General features: G+C 31.7%; 1 protein-coding gene across 1 annotated transcript; it reads right to left on the bottom strand.

The window, feature by feature from the left end:
* Nucleotides 1-5,423: 5,423 nt before the first annotated feature.
* On the bottom strand, nt 5,424-7,016 carry LOC130657046 (uncharacterized). The gene has a single exon (XM_057460007.1). The coding sequence runs from the start codon at nt 6,425-6,427 to the stop codon at nt 5,639-5,641; it is 789 nt and encodes a 262-aa protein (XP_057315990.1). The 5' UTR covers nt 6,428-7,016; the 3' UTR covers nt 5,424-5,638.
* Between the last annotated feature and the right edge of the window lie 10,700 nt (nt 7,017-17,716).

Raw genomic sequence — 17,716 nt, 5'->3', positions numbered from 1 at the left:
GTGTTCTAATCTTCTGGAAGAGACAGCAGCTTACATTCAAGCCGGTTTAGATATAATTTTGCATTATGCAGGTTATTAACACCGGATTGTAAAACATGTTTTTTTTATTATTTAACCACATTTTTTTTATTATTTAACCACATTAATTTTTCTATAAAACCTCATAACAACTTCTAAGTCAACAGCCTTTCTTTGATGAAGTTATTTTCCTCTTGATTTTAACGAAATGGGAAAAAAGACGCGCATCCAAGACTAAATGTTCACTTTAGTTAAACTTTAATTTCTTACATATTAACACTTTAACATAAATACTATGTCAAAAATCGCATTTAACAACCACAATCGTACAATATAATGAGCCAAAGCGTCCACAAATAATTTTTGACATATCCTTTGAGACTAATTTTGTAGATAAGGCAATAAAATACGAACCAATAAATTTGCCTATACTGACTGGTTTTTTTGTAATAGACCTATTTAAATATCTATTTTGGTTGCGTGAAATATACATTCCAAAATATCGAATAACATGAAATCAAAATGATATATGAGCAATTGTTTACATGCAAGTTTAAAAATTGCGTCAACAAAATGTTGGTGTTTACAGCTTTTAACTGGCAGTCACACAAAATTGTAGTTAACACACTTATAAAAATTTAGGGCGTATTTTTTAGCACATTAGCTCTACCTAAAGCTAGTTAACTAGCCAAGTGTTTAAAAGTAACTTAATATTTACTTAGGAAATGGAATTCACGAAATTAATGAATACATTTTTCTTTCTCTTTGCTAGTAACTATAGAAGTAACACTTAATATACAGTTTACTAACGCTCACTGACACTTCATAATTTCAAAAAAAAATAAAACTGTTTAGCTAGTTGCTAGTGGCTACCCAGCTAATGTTGCAGGCATAACAACAAGTATCCAGTTAGGACAACTATGGCTAAAGCTGCGTAAGCATCAGCTACACGTTTTTTGAAAGAAACAAAATAATAAGCAATTAATTCCGAAATCGTAAATTTTAAGCAATTTTCAATGCTCCACTCTTGATACTTTAGGCCTCCATCGAAAATATGATATGTTAGCATCTTTCGATCATTTCATTTAGGTTGCGAAAACGTTACGAAGTCGGTTAGTCAGATTGGAAAATCTTGGGGGAAAAATCAATCCGATCGACCGACTCATATTATACAAGGACTTTAATACGCGAACATGACATAATTTTCATGGTGGCTTTAGCAACTCTAAAAAATCAAAAAGGGGTTATTTTATTAATGCAATGTTCGAGAGAAGGTTAAGGTCATAAGGTATAAATATATGTTACTATTAAAAACAGGTATAACTTTATGAAACTAAAGTTATGACCGCTTTGAAATTTTCATATATGATAAAAAAAATCTTAAGCAAATGTTAGTAAGCATCTTTAGTCCTCAAAAAATAAGCATCTTTGAGTTTTGGTCACGCAAAAACATGCCACCCGAGTGAAATGGTTTGGAACATTGGCGTAATAATAGCGATAAATAAGCCATCAACATTTTTTAATTTGAATGGGAAAAAGCAAACTTGTTTTATGAGATGAGACTCCTAAGGATTCATTAGTCCAAAAAATACATACATTTCGATCGTTGTGGGGAAAGTTAGGCTTTGAAAATTCTGTCGTCAACCTCATGTTGTTTGTTTCTTGTTGTCAACCTTACGTCGTGTTATAATTTACAAATCACTTTGTATTTCGTATATTTTGGAATCCAATGAGGAGAGAAAGAGGTGTTTAAAGTCCAACTTCACGATAAGAAAGTTAAATCGGTGTCCTAATCCTGGAATCACAAATGTGTAAATTTTAAGTTTTAAATACCTTGTCGTCTCCCTTGGGAAAAATAGACAGTAGTACATCCCTTCAACTATTATTTAAAAAAGCACTGTCGGTAAGGCTAGTTAATGGTATTTTTACAGACATTGTTTGAAAGATAAAGTACAATTTATAACTTGAAATACAGAGTATATGTTAGCAACATAACCAATTTTAAGAAACAGCTTAGAATTTCACGTTAGCAAGATACCTGTCATGTCATATTTAAAGCTAACTTACCTAGCTCCTTTAATACCAAGTCAGACTGACCTTAAAATCTTCTTGAATTTTGTTTATCATCTTAGGTTAAAATCATCTTTATAAATCGTACCTCGGTAAAGTTGGATCATTTGTTAACTCGTCCTGTTTTTTTCTCCCTTCGAGCAGAAATTCTGCTTAGCGGGGACTTCTACCTCGAATTTGAAATATTTAATTAAAGTAAATGCATAAATAATCATTTTTTACGATCACATAATTATATAAATTATCCTATAAGGTATGGTTCTATAGTGAATAAGAAGAAGCTTTAACATATTAAAGTACATGAAATTTTTAAAGTCTATTTTTCTTCATAATTTCGACAAATCGGACGTTTTTAAAAAGCCCACCTTACCGAGAGCTTCGCTTAACTAGGACATTCATTAAGTCGGAAACCTATTCTATATTTAACATAATAAGAATTCAGAGGAGTAGCATTTACCAGCAGTATAATTGTTTAACTGATGTAATCAGATTGTAACGCGAAATGTGTAATGATTTAGTTATAAATAAAAAAAATTATTGAAGTCGGGTTTCCACTTAACGAATGTAGTCGAATCGATCTACGTTAATCTAATCTGCACATGAGCGTTGAATATTTTACTTTTCCTTGATTTTAATCAATCTCAAAATCGATTTCTACTTTTCCTTCCATCGATTCAATTTAAACGAAGAAGAAATCAATACAGCTAAAGCGTTTGTTAATATTAATTAGGTTATGAAGTATAAAAAAATACAAAATGTAAAAGATGAAACTATTTCTACGTTTCTTTAGGAGCGTATTGATTTTCGATTTCAGCTTGACTTGTGTCTTGTCTATAAGAACAGTCTACTTTTATTACGGCTAAAATAAGAAAATCTAACTAAAATTTTAAAGAAGGCTACTATAGCTCACCAAAACCATCAAGGTTGCAATTAAAAAGCCGTCTTTTAGGCTGTTTAACGTACATCCCTTTTTCCCATACTTTAATGTTGATTATGCTTGTCAATTTACGTACATCAGTCAATCATCAAATTGATAGTAGCGGATTAGAAGGGAATTTTTGTGAGGCTAAAATACTTGGTTAGGCCCGATGTTTTTATTAAAATATATCCTCTATTTTTGTGAAATGTTTTTTTAAAAAAATCAAAATGCATGAAAAATGGCCTTTCTTCTTATCAATTTCTAAATTCTGCAGGTAAGTTGTGAGGTGTCATGGAAAACTGTTCGTAAAACTGTATGGACAATTTCCAAGCCTGTCTGGTTTGTTAAATAGTCGTACCTATCATATATCAATTTTATCAAAATTAATTATTGTTAATTTTAATTAAATGTTTTGGCTATATCCGCTATCCATTGATGGTGGTTAGTTAGACTACGTTCGCTTAAGTAAAAATCCACTTTCACAGAACTTAACCCATTACCATATTGAGTGCATTTCTCTGCGGTTTATCTTTTATGAAGATCAGGTGTTGCGCACCTTCCATCATATATTGAATACGGAGTATGCAAGTAGTTCGAGGAGCGTGTTAAGTTTGTGAAGATGGTGTTAATAAGTTGGTATGCCTTATCATATAAGCAGTACGTTGACTCACTAGAGCATGAAAGTTTTATCAGATTTTTATAAGTGATGCCGATTTCCGACGTATCTCTCTATCAATTTACGATTGCATCTAAATGTGCTGTTAAATCAATATTAGTTATATGTCGTTTCGTATTGTAATGTCACCCTTTCAATGTTCAAAGTGTTATCTTTCCACGTACAATGTCTTTAGTCATTTGTGTTTTATATTGTAAATTCTAGGTTGGTTTGTGTTAATAAATTTGACTTTTTCTCCATCAATTTCTGTTTGAAGTTCAGTATTTTAATTTTATTGAACAGACTGTTTTGGTGGAAAAAGTGATGTGTTTTGTTTGAATTATTTGCAACCAGGTTTGTATCATATTTTAAAGAAATTTAATAGGATAAATCGATATAATAAGGTGATGTAAACAGAAATGCATTTTTTTCCTTACAAAATTCTGTACATAACCTGTACATAATCCGTCTATAGTCTGTGTTTGCTGCATCCACCACCCAAATCAATTGACAACAGCGTAATTTTTGAATTTTGAAAATCAGCTGTTAAAAATTTTTTTAACTAAACAACCAGAAAATCCTTTTTAAGTAACTAGCAGCGGCTTGCTAGTAGAGTATAGTGCTCAGGAAGTCTTGATTCTTCGTTCAAATCTTATGGCGGTTGTAAATGTTACGGGCTTAAACGACAACTTTTGGCAGATTCGCAACAATTTAATAGGCTACAAAACAGCTCTTAGGTTTCTACTTTAGCGCATTCAGGAAAGGTAAACTAATCGCGATGTAAAAGCTCATGGATACTTAGATTAAAAGCAACAACAGCATAATAAAATAAAAAATAAACGGAAAGGAAAGTAGGAATGTTTTAAATAAATACTTGTTAGAAAAAACTAGCTAGCTACATTATCAGGTTTTGTAGGACCATAAAAAGTAAAGTCGGAAAAACAATTAATTTGAGATCATAGCATAGCGACTCGCGTTTATTTTTGTTCCTCGTCAAAAATCAACATTCGATTGTACTGGTGTTTGCATATTTTCCACAATTTAGTTTGTTTTACCGCATGTTTTTATTTTTAGAAAACACTAATTTAAAAATAGTAAATTCATCATACAAATGCAATTATTAGTAAACAGATTGTCTAGACGTCTATGCGGTCGCAAAATGTTTAGCTACAATTTCTTGCGCCTTGACATTCTGGGTGGTCCGTATAATACACGTTTTTTCTCAGAATATACGAAAACTAAGGGTAACATCAATGACGGAGAGCATACTCGAACCATTTCGTACTCTCTTTAGTACCAATTGGAAAGAATAGCACTTTTCTGGCCATAGGATTGCTTCATGGTAAAGTTGTTATAAAAGTACGCAGTAATAAACTTTGTAAATTTTCACTTCCATTTAATAATATACACAAACAATGAGAAGGAAATCAACTTTAAAAATATGAGAGGATGCTTTTGTATATATGTACACACATAAAATGCTCTTTTGACTGTTTCGTGCTTCAATCTTGTTAGAGAAAGAACTTTGGGAGACAAAGGTTATAAAGTGTCAGAAGAGAGAGAATAGGAGAATCTCAAATTTATAGATTTATGCCGGATCATTTTTAGGTCAACGCAAATAGATAATAAAAACACCCTTTATTTCTTGGCATGAAAGTTATTGCACCATTCAAATTTGAATATCTATGATAATTGTCAAAAAAACTGACTTAAACTTAAGTTCACTTCTCAGATCTAAATAAAGCTAGGTACAATTCTCTTTCATTTACGCCCAATAGCTAATATACACAAATAAAATTAAAATTCACAACAGCAAAGACAAACAAGCAACTAAAAAAATAATAAGATAACATTAACAAAACAAAAGATATATACAATATATATAGAAAAGGACTATTTTTTATATTATTTAATGCCCGGCACTTTATCTTGATATTTTTTATATATTTTTTTTACTTTTCTCCAATTTTCATTCTTCAGGTCGTATTGGACGGCACGAAAAACCCTGCTAGCTCTAGTTGTTGTCTCATCCTGATGATTTCTTGTTGGAATTCTTCATTCGTTTTTAATAAATTGCTCATGTACATTTTCAGTCGTGTGTTTTCGTCTTGCAGTAAATTCATTGTTTGTAGCACCTCCAACTCTTTCTGCCGCCTATCCTCTCGACTTTTTCGAGCTGCTTTGTTATTTCGACTCCTTTTCATCCAGTACTTATGTGTTTTCTCATCGTCAGGAACAAGTTGACGTTTATTTTTTCGCATTAACGGTTTCGGATCATATCGGTAGTTTTTAGCGCAAATTTTTTTAGGTTCCCATGGCGCAAATGCGCCACCTTCGATGGAATTGCTAAACCCTTCCTCGTTACGCATAGGAAAAAAAGCATTTTCGTCTTTTTGCTTTGAAGTAAAATGAGGTTGCTCACAATTTGGACTCAAAGGAGGAGACATAACAATAGATGACGTCGACGCACTTCGCGTACAACTTCTTTGTGTTTCCATATTGTCAACAAATGATGTCATCAATTGCATTATAGTGTTTGAATCAGCTATTTGAGCTTTAGGTTTAACAACTTTGGTTTCTAACTTAGTTTCTTCACCCTCGTGGTGAATCCCCCCGCAATGTACAGCGTTCTTTTGGACAGTATTTGGATTGCATATCGCAATGGATTCGCTGTAGGTAAATGCATCGTCTGGTATTATTGACTCGATAAGATCATCAAATGATGAAAACCCACAATCAAGATCTGGGATAGGCGAAGTTGACATTTTGACAGATATCTTTTTGCTAATTATAAAGAAAAAAGAATACGGTAAACGAAACAAAGTGAAAGTTGAAGATTTCACGAATACAACTACCAGCGAAGTAGATTTTTGTAAATAGTAAATAAATACTCCGTATATGTTCTGTCATAAATAACAATTACCATTGTCTTTCACATAAAGAAAATACAAGGACTATTCATCCATTAAAAAGAATAATTAATTGCCATTGCATGCTTATGACGTTGCCACGATTTTCCAATAAGACAGATGACCTTATTGTCATAAAAGTTCTGTCTATTTCTACTGTCTGGTTTGTACACAACATAACAGTTACGTATAAACATATTCAGAATTCGGTAATTACTTCAAAAAAAAAAAAAACTAAAGAAATACTTCCGATTTTTTTCAAATAATAAGCACTGACTATAAATTTGTATGTTAATATAACATAATCGCAACGTCACATTGCACCCTTTGCTTTCACATTACAATTTTTTTGTATTAAAAAAACCAGTCATATTAAATTGTCTAAAAAATTGTAAAAATAAAAATCTTCATGCACCGAGATTTTCTAAAGCAGTGCTCCATGCTAAAGTCTACTCAAGTTTAAAAAAATCTGTGAAGTATACGACTTAAGTATTACTGCAAACCTTGACACTAGCCAATCAAAAGAGAGATTGAATTAATTAAAACCGTTACATTACATTATGTTTCTTCAATTTTGACCTCAAGTACTTCATTAAAACATGACGCATGGACTTATTAATTAGTAACATCTCCATTATTGTCAAATTTTAACCAACTTCGCTCGACAATTAACCACTGTTATGGACGTTTTTAGAACCACGACGAAGACAACGTGTGTACAAAGCCTTCTTAAGCAACGCATTTGATTTTGAAATTGATGCAGTTAATGTCAAGTACGCAGTGTTGTTAAAACTTTTTTTAAATCAAAATAACTTAGGTTGGACCGCTCTAATTAACAAATAAAAAAGCCATTTTAATATGACAAATTAAAACAAAGAAAGAATGCTCCAAGTATTTGTTATTTTATGATATTTTCGTATTTGTATAGCTTCAAAAAATATATAATTCGTGTCTTGTTTATGTAAATAAAAAATGGTAGCTACTATTTTTTTCGTACACAATAGCGTATGTAGCAAGCGGTGTGCTAAGGTTATTAGAACATCCACACGTAGAAAATACATTGCTCACACGCATGGAAAAAAGTGATAGAGAGGAAAGAAGATTTATTGACAGGAAAAGAAAACAATTCTGTTGTCACGTGGTGAATAGTTACACGATTTAACAGCATGACAATTTCGAGGGAAGGTATCATATCACTGAGCTGCAGCACACTCTTTATTTTTATGCTAAAATTACATGAAATAGACATGCTTAGAATATGTGCGATGCGCGTCAATCTGCTTCCCTGAGCGCGTATGACAAGCGAATTCATGGGTTTTTTTAACAGACCAACGACTGTTCCTTTACGCATCGGTTTTTATTTTATACTTTGCCCAAACATTGTTGCTGTTTCTTAGGTAAAATTGTTTGGCACTTTTACAACTTGTGAGCGAATATATAAAATATACATTGTGGTATTAGCAAAATAAAGTTTACAACAGTTACAATCAAACAATAACTTATTCACCGTAGGTCTCAACAAAAATAAAAAGACCTTGTTACTATTGGCCACCACCAGAAGTAGACTAGCCTAAAAACTTAATAATACGTTAAATTACTTTTATGTGGTCCGTATTGTATTGTACTTCCTTACTTAATTATACCAGCGAAATCTATTTGCACCACAATCAAAAAGAACATAATATTAGGGAAGTGTTACTAGGTCAGAATTTCGCCTATACGACTACTATTAAATTGCTAATAATCATAGCCACCTCATTTAAGCACAACTTCGTAGGATCACTCAGTTGCGATAATTTTCATGGTAAAATTTCGAGGTATTGTATTAAGACGCATTAGTATTAAAGATGACTGTCTACCTCAATAAGTAAATACACATAAAAAGTTGATAGTTTGCCGATACCACATCATATAAAAACAATAGTGTTTCTTTTGCGAGGTCTATTAGAGGACACTCTTGGTTTTTTTTACTCTATTTTTTGGTTCAAACAAAATTCGGCGCGACAAAAATTCAATTTTCATCAACCTTTTTTGTAAGCTACCTTAAAATAGAAATAGACCATGTTTTTATTTATTTATTTTTTTTACCATTTGACTGATTTATAATTGTACTAGAGAACTGTAATAAAACTTATGTTGTATGCTTATAATTACAAAATGATTTGTTGTCAATTTCATGGAAAAGACACGAACAATCAATTAACATTTTTCAAAAAAATAGACAACAATAGTAACAATGTTAATTGCCCGTGACATTGCCCGTACATTAATTAGTTATAACAAAGCAATAACATTCCATGTTGTTTATAAGCCCGTCACGGCAAATTACAATAGCTAAATTTTTCAGCTAATGAAATTGCTTCATTTTATCACATGATTTTTGTAACCAATTAAAAATGTAAACCAAAGTTTCATAAAATACAGATTATAGCTTTTAGGGGACATTTAGGGGACACAAAAAGCAATGCATCGACAGCACAACTTGCGTTGTATTGTTGGAAAAAATACAGTAGCTCTACTGATTTCGGTCATCATTGTCAGGGTATTATTTTTGAAACTTGAATTAACAAATTAACCTTGCTACTAAAAAATTTCTTTGTGGTTAAAAGAAAGTTAAACCTATACACCAGATTCTTCTGATTATCGTGGATAATTCCTAGCACCACTAATAATTTCTTAACTATTCCATAAGTGCTGCCTTATATAGATTGTAACACTTACCAAGCTCAGATCCACGCAAAACCTTTTTCTTTGTGATTTCATTTCAAGTTTTTGTTTTTTTTCGTCATCAATTCTTTTTCCAATAAAACTTGCGTTAATCTTAAATCTCTGACATTAACTGTTTTAATGTGGTTTGCAACGTTTCACCTCATTTTAATTCTACTCGCATTCAATTTTTAGTAAGATAAAGTAGTTAGACAATTACTTTATTCTGTTTTGTCTCTAAGGATTATCAAGAAAAACTTCCAAGGCTATTTTTGAAAAACAAGATAGCAAAAATACAATAAGATTAATGAAAATATTTCAATCTTGCTTGGGAAAATAAAAGCATATCGGATATTACTACAACTAGTAGAAAAACTGTCTATCAAATAATTCATGATATTTCACTGCTATCCTCCATTGGACAAAACTTTACGATAATTAAACTTTTTTTACTTTTAGCTGTGATTTTTTTCCGTCATTTAAATCGATCATTTATTTCTTTCACTTTAAACTTTGTTTCTGTAACTAATATGTCGAACTTTTAGAAGATCTACAAACGCATTCTTCATTTTTGAAAACACAGCAGTTGGGTATCAGTAAGGTTTTTAATCAAACAAATATTGTATGCACATCCTTGTGGAATATCAGATTTATCCATTCTAGGTAAAACAGCATTACTTACTTCGAGTGAATAAATGTTAATATTAAGCAAATAAGCTTGCAATCTCTGCTTATTATTCCACATACTAGAGACGTACACAGCAGGTTTGGATGAAACAAAAATGTCAGTTAATAAACAAATAAGTAACGAAATCAGCTTAGCCAATGTTACGATATTGGTCCTAATAATACCTGCAAAATTAAACCAACTATATGCACGATTTATGCTCACAGGGTAAAAGAAGTATAATGTTACGAGGAGTATGATCAATTGGAATATTTATCATATTCTCCTAGGTGTTACGTATAAAGGTTAGGGATATTGTCATTTTGCATAATAACTAATTAATATCGACAATTTCCGAATTTACAACATTGCCTTTAACACACACATATTTAAACGTGACTTATAATAAATATACATTTTCCATTTTCCATAACCACCATGAAACAGTTTAAGATGAAGGCCTGTAGCGGACATTGTTGGAAACAAATGGGGCCTCGACATTGAACCTTTCCTATAATTTCAACGTGGTAATTGGCTGGAATCATTCAGTTCCTCATTCAGTTCACTACGTGATTAATTCACAATAGGTGACATAAGTTTAAAACAATGGATTTGACTTGTACAACTCCTTTTTGCATAGCCATTATCTGAAGAAAGTGGATGCACACACAAACAAAAAAATATTTGTAGTAGCAAAAAAAAAACGAGTTATAAAATTGGCTTACCTCAAACCATCTTCGGTTTATTTCAGACGAAGAATGACAAACAAATTTTAGTTCCAAACTATTTAATCGAACATACCTTGTCGTTTTAAGATATAGACGTTACATAACTGTATCTTTTGTTTACACAAAAACAGTTATTATTCAGACCAGACGCAGTCAGGTAATAAAAAAATGCACACCGGTAGTTTTATGAAACGCAAAGTGCTTCGTCAGACGGAACAAAAGTCGTGAACTGGGTCTGTACTTTTTGCCTATGATCATGTGTTTCACATAAAAACGGGAAAAATTTGCCATTTCCGTTTCGTTACACACAAATCTATAGCGTGTAGAAAGTCATCGCTGGTAGTATTAAATGAAAAAAAGCAGACATACAACCAAAGGGCTTTCTCACTCGGTGGGACTAAAAACCTTCAGTTATTAGAATTTTTACTAAAACTTTCATTAAAATTTATGAAAAATGAACGATTTTTTAAAAAGTAACTTAGTTACTTTTGCAAAAGAAATATGTAAAAGCACCTTTGTCTAAACGCCTACTTGTTATTCATACCTTTGTTTATCTATACCAAAATGAGTCTCCTTGAGCGAATTTTCAGTTTTTCAACCCCGGATATTTAAACTCATCCGGTTATCAAACCACCATGGCTTTGATAACCGGATGTCTGAAGGTATATATTACAGTTACTATAAAAACCAAGCTAAAAAAGTTGACATTCTTACTTTATGCCAAAGCTGAATATTAAGCTGGTTTTGAAACTTTTATGTTTACCCTTCTGGGAATAGAAGAATTTTGGGTAAAACTCAGGATGAAAAGGAGGTATTTTTGACATTAGTCTTATATTCCTAACATAGATTGGTAATCTTTTAAAATAAATAAAATGAAATATCTGTACTTGACCTTTTTACATCCAAAAAAATACATATATACGCTTGTCACCCGATAAGCGGGCATAACATAAATAAGTAGAGGTAAAAGTACAGAACTTTAGACCTAGTCAAATGAAATAAAATATATTAAGTTAAATATATGAAGCAGAAAAATAAATAAATAAACAAATGGTTCTTAATATACAAGAAAAAAATTTAATTCGCAACAACTTCACTACTATCCAAGCCTTTATTTTTAAATTACATCCTTACTGGAAAGACTAAATCACCTGTCTAGGCATTCAATCATAAAAGTCGCACTGATCAAAATACTACTGCGCTACAAGACAGAGCTTGCAAAAAAGATAAAAATATTGTACAATAGAAAAATACACCTACCTTTCTTAAATGAAAACTTTATCTATCTCCTGTATATTACTTTTATTTTTACTTCTATTTTATGCAGAATTGTTAACATCTGTATAAAAATGTTAGATTTAGGCTGTTTTTTAGGATTTAACTGGGACTTAATAAAAATTAAAGTAAATCTTTTATAATGTAGTTTACCACTTTTCCATCCTTTTTTCAAGGTCTAGTGTATAAGTGATAAGTTCATTCAAAATTTCGCTTGTAAATGAAGATAATTTTCGTTATTCTACTTTCAAAATTATAAAAGCCAAGGAAAAATGCATTCAATAAATTAGTGCATAATACGTAATAAAAATCCATACGGCCTTTTAGATCATGTTTAAGGGTTCAAGGGTTCCTTCTTCAATCCTATCCACTCGCACTCCGTTCCCCCAAAAATGACTTAAAGAAGGGGAAGGGATTATTTTTCTTCTCAAGTGGCAAACAAGTATAAAGAAAGAAAGAAGAAAGAAAGCAAAAAATCTTACCTTTAGTTTTCTTTGTAAATATAGTCTTCTTTATTTACATTAAGTATGACTTATATGAATCCTATAATATTATAACCAAAATTCCCTAAACCTTTTTTCCCGTTATTCGGTGTTTCGGGTTATTTTTAATGTACAAAAAAAAGCTCTTTCATGTGTGAACTTCCACAGCTGTTTCAAATTTGCTAGATATTTTGTGGCACGTTAGAAAAACCACGCCTAAATTAAAACCATATTTGAACGCACCGAAGGTATGTGAGCGAAAATGCATTAGCTACCCATTTCGGCATTAAAGCTGGCAACACGTGGGTCGTTTTAAAATTATTGAAGGAGATAAGATGATTCCACAAATATTTAAGCGGTCAAATGAGAATTTTGACTCTTCTAAGACCAAATGTGCACTTTTTATTCACAGGAGCAAAGGTCATGAAAATAATTGGAGTCTAAAAACAGCATGGTTTTCAAGAAAACGTTAAAAGTTCTTAGGTGCTGGAAAAATATAAGGATAATAATCAAAATGCAAAAGATGCTGTTTCATAAATGTAGGATAAATGTAATTGTCATTCGTGAACATTAAAACTTTTTAAAGAAAACGTTAAAGAAAATAAAAAATTATCAATGGTCGTTATTATTTTCTCTGAATGTAACATTTCAGAGATACATAATACAGAATAATTTACTAAGTGTCAAAATGGAGGGAAACGTCGTTTTGTTTTATTCCACTGTTGAGATGTAAAAAAAGTTATTTGCAATTTTGTTTAATTAATGAAAAATCAAGATTCTTGAATGCATTTATTTTTGCGATTTTTTTGAGAAATTGTATCCAGAGATATTACTGGAGATTGAGGTGATTAAGCTTCACGCAGATATGTTTGTAATTTACAGCGACTTCCTAATTTCAAAAACTTTCATATTAACGCGTGCTCTGATGAGAACAGTTTAAGAACAATTATGGATGAAATTTGGTAAAAAAACAAACACAATGTAACCACATCAAACGTTTAGATAAGACCAATAGGGTCTATATGACGTATACAAGTTTTAGGCTAGAATTTTTGTATCCTGTTACTTTAGGTTGATAAATTTTTGCGAATTTCGCGAACTTTATCTATCTTCGGGAAAAATTATTTGCGCGAAAATTCTCGGTAAGTTTAAATCCTCTGGTCAGTTACTATGTTAAGGTGGCCACTCTTTAAGAATCAGATTTGGGGAAATTTTAAGCTCTTTTAAGAAGATCACTGTATTTTTATAAAAAAAATAAATTATTCAGGGAGATTTGAGGACTTTTTTGTATGTCTCTGGAGATTACGAGTGAATATGACATTATTTCTGTACCCATGTGGCATTTCTATACATCTTACAAACATTTAGCAAACAATATAATTTAGGGAAATACAGACCTGAGGAGAAAGTTTTTAGAAAGTCTACTTATGGAGGAGGTTTAAGAAGAATTTTGAAAAATGAGAAAATTTAAGAGGGCGTTGCCCTGTATGTGATACGAAAAAGTTTAATTAAATTCTGCTCTTAACTACGCCTGAAATGAATTAAAATTGCGAAGAAGTGACAAAAGATGCAGAAGAAGCTTAAAATGACGTAGTTTGATAAACAAAAATCCTTACAAAAATCACAACATAACTGGTTTGCGAATATTCATTTTCTCGAAATGCGTTTTTTTCGGACAATGCGAAAATAAGTCTGCAAAAAATCAATTTAATCAACGTAAGGTATTTATTAAATTTGAACAAAAATTTAACACGAATTAAAATGTCTTATTACAAGAGTACCAGTATCAATTTTCGCGGTTAAAAAAACAGTAATTCGCGTTTATTAACTTTCATGGATGATTGATATTTCGTAAGTAATAATATCGCGAATGGCATTATTACAAAATGATGGTATTGAATCAACTATCCCTTTATGATCCCTTTAAATCTTAATTGGTATTTATTGATCTAGTTGCGAGTTTAATTTGTGTGAAAGGAATCTTCCAAAAAATAACGTTAAAATTAGCACCATTAACTTACGAAGCTAATTTAGTTGCGATCTATTTCTTACTTTTGAGGACATAGCACATATTTGTTCTATTTTCTTATATGCTCTCCTATTTTTCGCCTTGCCCTGCTTCTTCACAAACGATGTGCAATACAAATGCCTTCGTTTCGTTAAGCAGTTTTCTTCAGCCTTGAGTTTTGTATCAAAGTATATTTGTATTAAAAAAAGTATAATATAAACATACTTTGTAAGTATTAACTTTCGCACAAATTCCAACCCCTCCACAAACAATAAGGAAAAAAAGTGTCCGAATAGTTAAAATACCTTCGATCCAGCGATCAGTTCTTAACAAAATCATCAGCCTGTATATATTTCCGCAAAATAATTTGCGCATTACATCTGCACTAAATTTCGCGCATTAACAACCTTTGTTCCACAAATGCACACGCAAAAATTGGTGTGATTGGGGCAGCTACAGTTGATATGCTATTCCTAGGTTTTATTTTAACATTGTTTTGAGCAAATAAGATGATCGGTGGCTAAATGCATTCCTATCAGGAAAAAGGACGGCACTATCACTTTAATATCTGTGTGAGTGCTATGTGGAAACGAACCTGGATAACATTTCTATCTCGTTAGCACTAACGAAAGGTCTCTTGTGGATTTTTTTTTTTGCGTCATCATTTTGAAGCAGACATTGCATAACACTTAAGTAACCGCACATAGCAATTCTTACTAGTACTAAATCATACAAAATTAAAATTAAAATTTGTGACAAGCATAACAATAAATTTTTAAAACAACTAGTATGATAATTTTAACTCTTTTTCTTTTTAATGGACATTTAATTTTGGATTGGCCTTAGTAATAAATCTTCCTTGTCAACAGACCTTTTGCATTCGATATTTTTGAGTTTCACTGCCCCGTTAAAGGCTCGTATCTATTTGGCTGCATATTCCACTATAGAATAAAAAGCTCAATTGTTGTCTACTTTGGTGCAGAAACCAATTTTTATTATGTTTCAATTTTTTTACGCATGATTGAAATTCCTAAAGTAATGGTCAGTCGCTATAACCAAGAGGTTGCCATTAAAGTAGAGCAAATTTGTATTCAAGACAGAAGAATGTTAGTTTGTACAATTTAAAAGTTGCTTCAAAAAAGACATTGAATGTGCTCTCATGCTGTTCGATGTTAATTTTAGATCCACCTTCGACATGTATGTAGTTAATGTATTTGTTATCGTGCCCTAGAAACATTTATACTCCGTGTTTCTAATTATTGCTGACGATTGTCCTGACAAGTCAAAATTCTTAATTATAATGCAGGACATCAACTTGCCGCTAGAGAGAAAAACAACGTCATTAAAAGAAGAATGTGTTCAACCTTATTGCTGAGCTAAAAAATATTTGCTATTAAGCACCAATAAAATCGCTCAACCATCGGTAATTTTGACAAACTAATCGTCGGATATTCACGCCAACCACCCGTCGGCAAGATCCATGGGAATCCTCCACGCCTAATTTCAGTTGCTTTGACTCAAGCAACTGCGTTATAAAGATAAGATTCACAACAATCACCCTTAGCAAAATAATTATTAAAAGAATGAAGACTTTGCCTTAATAAAATTACAGTAAAAGTTCTCTACAGCGGAAACATCTCTAAAGTAAACGTCTCTCTAAACAGGAAAAAAATTGTTGTCCTGTTTAGGGAGATGTTTATTTTAGAAAGGCTGCAATGTAGGCCCATGACTAATGTGATCCTCGAGTTAATGAGATTAGGTTGTGGCCTCGCAGTTAAAACAAAAATTTCTTTTTTTGGCATACCTAAAAGCTGAAATTTGCTATTATCCCTAAGGCAGCCGGCTAACTTTCAGGAAAGCAAATGAAAACAGAGCAGCAAAAAAAAGTAAATGTGCATTTTGCGTGCTATGTTACCATTGTTTTTCTGCAATCACAGCGTAGTAACTTTTCGCACAAAAGGTGTCAGACATTCTCTGAACAAAAATTCGTCACATAAAGAAAATTTCGTCCCTTTGTCCTTTTTAAAAATTCTTATTTATGTTTTTCTCTTTCGCTTTTCCGCGAATACGATAAAACACTTTTTTAAGTGATTATTTTAATACATGGTTCGTGAGTCAACATTTTCGTTATTCTGGAAAAAAATTATTACTTTTTGTTTCCATTTAATACACATGGTAAAATCAAAGCAAAATATATCATTCTGTCTAATCTTAAAAATTAATATAAGGTGAAAGCATCCAAGAAGAAATTAATAGATCGCAGACCTACGTGTGTTTTTTCAGAGCAAGCATGTGGTAAGGCTGAAACCATCATGATGAATGGTCAAAAATGGGCGGTTGATCTCTTTTGATCTAGTGCGACTTTTAAAGCAGGAAAGAGTGGTTTTTTGGCTTTAAAATAGGATTTTGTCTGAAATTCCTGTTTTTAAGCGGTCTATCAGACAATGTGTAGTTAAATAACATTCCTAGAGTTTTGAAACAGAACCTTGAGTTTTGTAATGGTGACTTGGCATTTTAGCAGAAACTTGAGTTTTGATATGGTGACTTGGCATTTTAGCAGAACCTCTAGTTTTGAACTAGTGACTTGGTATTTTAGCAGAACCTCTAGTTTTGAAATAGTGACTTGGTATTTTAGCAGAACCTCTAGTTTTGAAATAGTGACTTGGTATTTTTGCAGAACCTCTAGTTTTGAAATAGTGACTTGGCATTTTAGCAGAACCTCTAGTTTTGAAATAGTGACTTGGCATTTTAGCAGAACCTCTAGTTTTGAAATAGTGACACTTTAACTAGGCAGTCTTCATGGTATAGCTATTTTTAAAACATTTATTCTCGTCAAATATAAGCATACCCGAATGTCTCACCACATGTCCATTAAATATTAGTTGTTGCCAAGTATTTGTTTGGCAGAGTACTTTTTAGCGATAGTTATCATACAATGGTAGCTTATAATCTTTGTTGTTGCGTTTGTTTTTTAAATGCTAACAAAAACACATTGTACGATAAAGCAAAAACATGCATAATGTTCTATTTACAAATACCGATTTAGAACAAAAGTATTTGCAATATTCCAAAATTGCTTTTTTCCAAAGTTTGCATACTCACTTGAGAAAATGTGCAATTCGTTTAATGTTATTCTCGTGATATGAGCGGAAACCAATTTTCACCACAATTTCTCGTATATTCGATATTAGTGCCACGAAGGTTATTCTATAAATCACTTACGAACTAGTAGCAACCTTATAAAAATATTGATGATGTCTAGAATCTCTTCAGAAACAC

Source organism: Hydractinia symbiolongicarpus, chromosome 9 (assembly GCF_029227915.1).
Source record: "Hydractinia symbiolongicarpus strain clone_291-10 chromosome 9, HSymV2.1, whole genome shotgun sequence".
Lineage (NCBI taxonomy): Eukaryota > Metazoa > Cnidaria > Hydrozoa > Anthoathecata > Hydractiniidae > Hydractinia > Hydractinia symbiolongicarpus.
The sequence above is the reverse complement of the archived record's forward strand: the minus strand, read 5'-3'. Positions and strand labels throughout refer to the sequence as shown.

What these genes read in the sequence shown, in the direction of transcription:
- LOC130657046 (XM_057460007.1), bottom strand. Translation starts at nt 6,427, where the DNA reads ATGTCAACTTCGCCTATCCCAGATCTTGATTGTGGGTTTTCATCATTT.